Source organism: Salvia miltiorrhiza, chromosome 2 (assembly GCF_028751815.1).
Source record: "Salvia miltiorrhiza cultivar Shanhuang (shh) chromosome 2, IMPLAD_Smil_shh, whole genome shotgun sequence".
NCBI classification, from domain to species: Eukaryota; Viridiplantae; Streptophyta; class Magnoliopsida; order Lamiales; family Lamiaceae; genus Salvia; species Salvia miltiorrhiza.
Window position 1 is genome coordinate 11111641 of NC_080388.1, and position 9688 is coordinate 11121328.

Below are 9688 nucleotides of genomic sequence, written 5' to 3' on the forward strand. Positions count from 1 at the left end.
ATTCAACAACTCATTAAGAGTATAGTTGGCCTTGCTCATAACGACATTGAGACGGAAGTTCTCATAAGATTTGGGGAGAGTGTTGAGGATGATATCGACTTTGGCTTCGCCTTCGATACCCCCTCCTAGCAGATCAAGCATGTCAAACAAATTTATCATATGCATGACATGATCGTGCACAGAACTGCCCTCGCTCATGCTACATGCCAAGATTTCTCTCATTATGTTAAAGCGGGCAGATCTTTTGGACTCCCCATAAACCTCAGAGAGATTTAACATGATCGTAGCCGCATCGTCCATGCCCTGATGCTGGAGTTGCAAAGTTTGCGACATAGTCATCATAATATAGCACTTGGCCATATTATTCGACTTGTGCCACCTCCTATGCGCCTCACGTTCCGCATCAGTCGACTGATCAGTTAAGGCCGCGGGACGTGGAGTGGTAAGCACAAAACTGTGCTCATCAGCGTCAAGAATATACATTATATGGCGTTTCCATTCGGTATAGTTAGGACCGGTGAGAGGATTGCCAGCTAGAATATTAATTATCAGAGACATAGACATATCTGAAAGTAAACAATTAAACATGTAAGAACATGAAGCACATAGTTCGTAACAATAATATTGTAACCTTTTGATAAAAACAATATTAATGAAACCTCCAACCGCTCAAAGAATCCATGTGCAAGCCACGCGGGTGGACGTTTACACACGAACTCCTCAACCAGACTATTTACCTAGTCGTTTAATTTCCATCCATGTCAAACTAACCTTTTGACAAAGGAAACTAATAGTTGGACCTTAACTAGACCATATCATCATCAAGAAGGGACTCCTCGGGGAGTTGTACATTGTACTTGATATGATATCTAAGCAATGACCACAATTTAACCTTGACAATTAAATTCTCGAAATTGACATACTCACTCGGACCATGTCGCTTTCAATTTAATTATCTTGGTTATCTTATGTAATTCCATTCTCCAAAGTACTCGTGGAAATTATACAAGCAAGCCACGCGGGTGGACGTTTACTGCATAACTCCCACTACGTTAATGGATTTAAATATTTTTATAGAAACCTCATCTGACAAACTTATGAAAGGACAAATATGAAGTAAGCCACGCGGGTGGACGTTTACTCACATTGCCAATCACTTTGCCTAGAGGCCGCTTGTAGAGGTCTACATAAGTATTAACCACAACCTATCTTATTTAATTCCATCGTCTAAAGTACTCATGAAACAATATACAAGTAAGCCACGCGGGTGGACGTTTACTGCATAACTCCCACTACTTTAATGGATTTAAATAGAAATCTCATCTGACAAACTTATGAAAAAGCAAATATGAAGTAAGCCACGCGGGTGGACATTTACTCACATTGCCAATCACTTTGTCTAGAGATCGGTTGTGGAGATCTAAATAATTTTAATCGTCTATAAAATTACTAATACAGCTTAGTCTTTTCCTTTCAAAAGGTTTGATCATGCTCAACACATAATCCTAAACATGCTCATCTAGAACACAACATGTAAAACATGCTTACAGAATTCTAAAACATGCTTAAGAAAATGATAAACCTATTATCATGCTTGTCTAAGCGCAGTTAATAAAGCATATTAACAAGCAAAGACGAACAAAAGCAGGTAAAGAGCATAAGGGATAAACACCACGGCATGCAAAGAACAGAAATAAAGAATTAAAATTCTTCGTGACCCATTCGTGGAATCCCAACATCTATTCTATTTTTTTAAAAAAATAAAATAAATAAACCCAAAAACTAAAACTTGGCCCGAACACTTCATCTGGCCCGTCTCTTTGGAGAAAAATTGGTTGGGCCCCTAGTGTTTGGGAAATTGGCCCCTAGGGTTGGAAACCCTAGGCCCGCCGCCTCCCTTGGCGCCCACGCGATCTCGCAGCAGCCCGGCCGCACCTCCGCAGTAGCAGCCTCCAGCGCGGGCGGAACAGCACCGGCAGCAGCGCAGTGCGTCGCCCGCTGGGCGAGCCGCGCGTAAAGTGCGCAGGCGCTGCCCCGGGCGCGCCCCGCCCCCGTCGCTCGCCTCCTCCTCGCAGCCTGACCCCGCACACAGCAGCATCAGGGCGCACGACAGCAGGCAGCGTGCACGGCAAGAGCATCGGCAAGAAGCGGCATCGCGCCGCCCGCCGGGACGCGCAGGCGCCGGGCCCCGGGCGCGCAACCGCCCCTGCCGGCTGCTTCCCCGTCGCTCGCCTCGCCCAGCCCGCCCTCGCCTCGCCACTAGCGCACGTCCAGAACCGAAGAGAGAGCACGGCACGCGCGGCGCCTGCCTGGGCGCGCTGCGCACGGCGTGCTTGCACCCGCGCGCGCGCTGCCCCTCGGCGCCCGCAACCCCTTGTGCCCGGTCCCGTACGCCGCCCGCACGTCTCCTCCTTACACCGTTCATCGTCATTGATTCATCGTCGTTCTTGTCCCGTTCTCAATTTTACAGATTACATAGGAAAAACAAATACAATTTGAAAAACCTAATCTAACCACGAATTTTCTTGCGGTGAAAAACGAATACAACGTCAAACGACGTATCCCACGAATCAACAAGCCACGAAGAACAACAGCAGTAAAAACAACGCACATTATTAATCGTACATAAATTAATAATAGAGCCAAGAAATTGATCCTGGGCTCTGATACCAATTGAAGGAATATTAAATTGAATTAACGTTCCGCTTTGCCCGATGATCGTTTCTTGGTTATTATTAACTTATACGGTCTTATGCGATCTACAACACACCATATAATCTACTTATATAGAGATAAAGAACATACATATGCAATCATGAACACAGTCAGATAGGAGATAAAACAGTGAACACAGGAATCATTGTATACAAGCATAAAACGTTCTTACTTTCAGTATACAAATCCAACAAGACGTAGGTTGTTTAACCGAACTGGGTTATCATTCGTTGTGTTCTATCTTTCGTACTCACATTCATTATTACAACGCATCTCACCACATATTTTATGGATTAGTTATTTTTTCAGTATGTTTGCTTTGAGGTATAAGGGAGAGATAAACTACATTTACCACCTTATAATTCATTTGCTTTGATGTATAAAAGAATTCGGGCAGGTTGTATAATTTTTCGAGCAGTCCCTTATCCCTTGATAACGGGATAATTTTATACTTAAGAGATGGTGGTATAATTTTATACCACCTTATAAGTAGTGGAATATATTATCCTTCAAACCAAATAAAATATAATAAATGTGGTCCCCACTTTAAGTGATAAGTTTATACCTCGTTATATTATCCCTCTATTTAGAGGGAACAAAAAGCAAACACACCGTAAGTTTAAAACATAGTTTAATATAAGGATCAAATACTGGGCTAGAATTATTATCCTGATTTATTGTATATGCCTAAATACTACTTTATAAGGCCTTACCACTTTGATTTACATAACGTGTTATACAGTTTTGGCAATTAATAGGAAAAAAACAACTTTATAAGGCCTTACCACTGTGATTTAGGTTTCATTCTAAAAATGAACGCTTGATTTTATGCAGCTCTGCTAGAGCTTCTTTCATGTTAATCCTATCTTTAGGGGATTCTGCAGAGCACTTCATAGCCAACTCCAATACGGATGATGCGAATTCCACAATTTTGTTGCCATGTTCTTTGTCAAGATTCTTTAGTAAGTTGACATCTATAACTTCATATGCCGATTTTGGAATTGAGCTTTCAATCCAAATCTTCAAGCTTAGATCTCCGGCAAACATATTGTCACTTGGTCTTTTTCTCGTAAAAGTTTCCATTAGCATCACCCCATAGCTATAGACATCACACCTTGTGGAGACTATCCCTTCAAAACCATACTCTAGAAAAGACAAAAAGGATTATGTTGTGTCATAAAATATTTCAGTTAGAATACTTCATTTATTTAAAACTAGAATGTGCTTTATATATATAGCAATGTAGAGTAAAAATTCACCTGGAGCAATGTAACCGAGAGTTGCTAGAGTGTTTGTTAGCACAATGCTCTTCCCCTCGCCCAATAGTTTTGATAAACCAAAATCGCTGACATGAGCAACCATTTCTTCATCTAACAAGACATTACTTGGTTTCAAGTCACAATGAACAATTGGAGTGAAATGGCCATGGTGAAGATATTCCAATGCCGACGCCACATCAATCATTATGTTCAACCTTTGTATGAAATCCAAGCAATAGTTGTGTGAATACAACCAGCTTTCAAGGTTTCCCTTTGGCATGTATTCTAGTATCAAAGCCTTGAATTCTTCGGTGGAGCAACTGCTTATGACTTTGACCAGGTTTCTATGACGAATAGTGCGTAGAACTTCACATTCAACATCAAAGCTCCGAAATGTTGCTTCAGATTGAAGCTTAAACACCTTTACAGCAATAGCGTTCCCATCTCCAAGAATTCCTCTATAAACAGAACCAAAACTTCCCATACCTAGTAAGTTGCTCTCATTGAACCGTTGAGTTGCTCGTGAAAGTTCATAATATGAAAATCTTTCACGTTGCACAGACCAAATTCCATCAATTCCAATAGTTTCTTTATCTTTCCTTCTATATATAAGTAAAATAAAGCCCAAACATAGAATTGCAGTTAAAGCCACAACCCCAGACAGAATGAACAAAGCAAATTCCACCTTCTTCCGCTTTGATTTGTGATTAGAGACAACTTGACAAGGTGGGACGTGGAACCTTGGAATTCCACATAGGGCTTCATTACCTTTAAAGGACTCCATTGTGAAGTTCATAAAAGGACCACCACTGGGAATTTCTCCACTTAGAGAATTGAAAGAGACATTAAAGTTGTAAAGCTGTTGAAGTGTTTGCAAAGATTTCGGCACTGAACCAGAGAGGCTATTGTAGGATAAGTCGAGAGTTTGCAAACCAATCATGCTCCCAATGGACACTGGAATTGGACCTTCAAGTCTATTATGTGTCAAAGAAAGATTAACCATTTTTTGCAAACTACCAATCGTGCTCGGAATAGAATTTGACAATTGATTCATTGACAGATTTATGGAAATTGCTGCTACTAAATTACCAAACTCTGGAGGTAAGATTCCGCTCAATGAGTTAGCGGATAGGTCTAGCATCACCAAATCTTTTAGGCGCCACAAGCCTGATGGTATGCTTGATGTCAGCATGTTAGAGTCTAGAAAAAGATATCTTAAGGACGTGACATTTCCTAAACATTTTGGAATAGGACCCGACAACTTATTTCCGCTCAAATACAATTCCGACAAGCTGTGTAAATCACACAGATAATCTGGAATGTAACCTCTCATGTTGTTTTTACCTAGATATAATCCCTGGAGCTTGAGTAAATGCTTCAAACTAAGTGGGATTTTACCAGACAGGTCATTATCGAAGAAAGAGAGTCGAACCAAGTTGGTCAGATTACCTATTTCATCAGGAATTTTGCCCTTTATTCTGCAATCATATGCAGATAACAATTGGAGCTGGGAGGATAAGTTTCCTATGGAAGATGGAAGAGTTCCATCAAGAGGATTACCACTAATTAACAAGAAAGTCAACGATCTGCAATTTGTCAATGAAGTGATGAAGCTCACTTGTGAAGATGATGATCCAATGGTTAGATTGTTGTCCCTCAGATTCAATATCTCAAGGAATCTTAGGTTTCCAAGATAGTGAGGTACAATTCCAGTGAAATTGTTGAGGCCGAGATCAAGCCCTGTGATTTGAGAGCAGTTGGAAATGGATTCGGGTATTCGTCCAGTGAAGTGATTTACACCAAGGTAAAGTACCTCGAGAGTGGAAAAGCCGCTGCACATACTGGCTGGAAGGGCACCTGACAGACCATTCTGTGCAAGTGAAAGAGCTTTAAGAGTTGAGATGTTAAAAATCTCAGGTGGAATTGAACCACTCAACATATTCGACGCCAATTGAAGTTTTTCCAGCTGGTGAAGACGTTGGCCAATTTCCCTCGGTATAACACCTGCCCAAAATATAATAGATTGATTGAGTTGGTTTAGTCAATAACGCCTTCCAAGTGGACTCACTTTGTTAAAAAGATTACTTGGAGTTGCTAGAAGACTTTATTTGTGTTCACACCTGTGAAATTGTTGAATGAGAGATCTACATCTTTTAGCATTGTAAGATTCCCGATGTCTCTTGGGAGGTTCCCATAGAGTTTATTGTTCCGTACGTCTAAAGCTTGCAAAGACGAGATATTGAAGATAGCGAGGGGCAATGCGCCCGTAATCTGATTCTCTCCAACATGAATCCCAACCAGGTTTTGAAGCTTGCCAATTTCCTGTGGTATAGTACCTGAAGAAAGAGAGAGGAATTGGAATTAAAATTGTTAGAAAATCCGAAATCGGAAGAAAGTGAAGTATTACCACTTAAATGGTTTTGCCAAAGCTCCAGAATTTGTAGAGATTTTAAGTCACCAATGGTTGCGGGTATCTGTCCACTAAAAGAATTGAAAGCCAACGACAAAAGTCCAAGCTTTGAGCATTGCGACAGATTTGATGGAATTTGGCCGCTCAACTGATTGTTACCAAGGTAAAGCCCTTCAATAAACGGAAGATTGGTGCACAAATCATTTGGAAGATTTCCACTCAATCTATTCTTTGTGAAAGCTAAAATTCGTAATGTAGATATGTTGAACAGAGCAGATGGTATAACTCCTGACAGATGATTATATTGAATTCTCAGAAATTGCAGCTTTTGAAGTCTACCAAACTCTTGTGGGATTATTCCTTCAAGGGAATTGAAAGAAAAATCAAGGTAATAAAGATTTGTTAAGTTGGAGATGGATTTTGGAATAGAACCTACAAAACTGTTGTTTCTGAGAGACAAGTACTCGAGTTTAGATAAGAGAGGCAACCATGATGGGATCGCTCCCCTGAAATTGTTGACAAAGAGAGAAATGAATTTCAAGCGGCGCAAGCGAGACAGCTCGTGAGGCAGAGCGCCACTGAAATTGTTGCGTCTGAGGTCGAGGGAGACGAGGAAGGATAGGTTTCCCAGCTCTGGTGGGATGCTGCCTGAGAGGCCCATGTCGGATATATTCAACGAGGCGACTCTGTGGTGGCGCGTGTTGCATGTGACGCCAATCCAACTGCAAACGGAGGTTGAATTGGTCCAGTTTCTAGTGATTGTGAGATGAGGGTCTGAGATGATGTGAGCTTTTAGGGAGAGAAGTGCGGATTGATCTGTGGCAAGGTTGGTAGATGTTTTGGCTCTGCATGAGGTTAGTAATACAACTACTACAGATGCAAAAATTTGAACATAGCAAGTTTTCTTCATGGCTGCGGGTGTAGAATGGGGGTGTTAATATGATGCGTGTTCCTAGTAATGCCACTCGTAATGTAAATATATAGTTGCTGAGTGTTGGTGAAGTCAGCATTTTTTGCTTTTTTTTTTTGTTTATTTTTTAGGATAGAAGTCTAACAGGAATAAAGCTGAAGATTGTGTGTTCGATAATAATCAACGAATTGAGTTTGTATTGTTACATTATTATTATCTATGACGTAATATATGAATTAAGAAATATTGATACATTCCATTTCATGTGGTAGTAGTTTTACATTCAAAATACAGCTATATATATGTAATTCGAATAAATGAATAAAAAGGAAAAATCGAGCTTCAATTTTTATGCAATTTGTATAATTGATGATGCCAATAATAATAATAATAATAATGATAGTGATACTAATGTGGACTAGACGTGAACTATGCCCACCAAAGGTGTTTATGGGAGATGAGCGGCATAATACTCCCTTCATCTCAATTATATATGCTAATTTTTTTTTTTGGATGCCTCAAATATATAGGCTTGTTTTCATAAAAGATAATTTTTGCACTCATTTATTAATATATTCCTATTTAATTCTTTGATTGACTCTAATTTTAATTCATCATTAAATAATTAATATGGGCATATTATGAAGTTTATTTGTATATTTTTATTTTCAATGATTTTTCTGAAGGGAGCATTATATGCGATGATGGATCCCTCCAAGCAATTTTTTTAAATATAATTTCTTCTGATGAAATCGTTAAATTATTTATTTTTTGTGCAAATACTTATGCAAAAGCCTCTATCATCAAATGAATCATAGGAAAACTTAATTCTAAAAATCTCGAACTTGAAATCTATTTATTATCTAAAGCCAGGATAGTTTTGGCAAAAATACACACTACTCCAGTGCAAAAACGCAACGCACATTCCCTCCTTTTTGCTTCAGCCTTCATTTTTTTTTTCGTTTTGCGTGCGATGTGTTCCATGTGCACTAATTAATGTTCATTTAATTCTTCCCCTTTTCAAGCAAAAAAGGCATCTGACACCATTTATTACAGCTCATTTTACTATTTCTCTCTCTTTACGTCTCCTCATTTCTCCTGATTCTTTCATTTTTATTTTTTCTCTACAATGCTCAGACTTCTTTCTTCTAATTTTATCTGCTGCTCTTGGTGAAAATCGTAATGGAGAAGGAGCTCATTCTCAAGGTGGAGTCGTCGCTAAGATCCAGGACAAGGAAGGTATCCCGCCGGACCAGCAGCGACTCATCTTCGCTGGGAACTGGAAAGCAGCTCGAAGACTGCCGCACCCTCGCCGGCTACAATCGCCAGCAATCTCTCTATCTTTCTCCTGCCAAATAGATACCGTCGTTCGCCAGCAACAGCAGCACCAGCACCACCTTCTCCCTCCTCTTGCTCTTCGTTCTCTCACGTCAAACCGAGGTCTGCGTTGTTGGGCTCAAGATCTAAAATTTCTCTCAATCTTCGTTCTCTCATGTCAGTCAGCAGCCATAACCCAGCGACTTCTTCCGCCGCTGGCCACCACCGCCATCCCCATCAAATTCTACAAAAATCCCTAAATTCTCTCATTTTCTTGCTAGCAACTGCCTCCTGCCGGTGTCACCATCGTTCGCCGGTGACAGCAGCAGCATCATCGCGCTCTCCTTCCTCTCCTGCTTTGTCTGACAGCCGCGCTCAGCCAGACGGCGCCATGTCGCCTCCTCCTCTTTGCTTGGTCAACGAGCAATTTCTATTTTTGAAAGATTATTGCTTTTTTATTCAGAAGTTCCCTCCCTTTTACATTTGGATTTGAACTGTCAATTTCTGTTTTCCATTTTGAAAGATTGTTGCTTAGTGTCTATTGTAGTTGATTTTCTGAATTTATACTAATCTTGGTATAATTTTTTTATCAGTGACCAATTCTTTGAGGAATTTTTAAACCTCTACTAAGCAAGTAGATCTATACAACAAGCTTTCAATCCTGAGCATACAATGGTTGTTGATCTTTGTTTGATATGTTGCACAGTTAGGTTGTTTTCACTGTTACTTTTTTCATCCTGTGAGTTTCCTTAGCTTTATGGCCAAAAGAGAGAGCAAACAACGCAAAAGTCAGGCTACTCCTGCGGGAAGGCTGCACCGAGCGGTGCAGCAGAGCAGAGCAGCCGAGCCCGAGTACAAAAGTCCCAGAGCAGCCCACACCAGAGAAGCGGAGCCAGAGCAGAAGCGCACTCCTGCAGACAACGCCAGAGCAGTCGACTCCAGAGCAGACAACGCTAGGAAGCTCCAGAGCAGAGCAGCGGAGCCAGAGAAATAGACAGAAGAGCAAGCTCCAGAGCAAAGCATGCAGACCAGGGCCAGAGCCAGAGCCGGCAGAGCTGTGCAGCAGGGCCGAGCATC

General features: G+C 40.9%; 1 protein-coding gene across 1 annotated transcript; it reads right to left on the reverse strand.

Annotated features, from left to right (window-relative positions):
* Positions 1-3333: 3333 nt before the first annotated feature.
* Positions 3334-7548, reverse strand: LOC131007576 (probable LRR receptor-like serine/threonine-protein kinase At3g47570). The gene is made up of 4 exons (XM_057934483.1): positions 6382-7548; positions 6095-6310; positions 3975-5978; positions 3334-3860 (listed from the first exon to the last, which is right to left on the reverse strand). Exons 1-4 carry the CDS (start codon positions 7292-7294, stop codon positions 3517-3519), a joined length of 3477 nt encoding a protein of 1158 aa, XP_057790466.1. The 5' UTR covers positions 7295-7548; the 3' UTR covers positions 3334-3516.
* Between the last annotated feature and the right edge of the window lie 2140 nt (positions 7549-9688).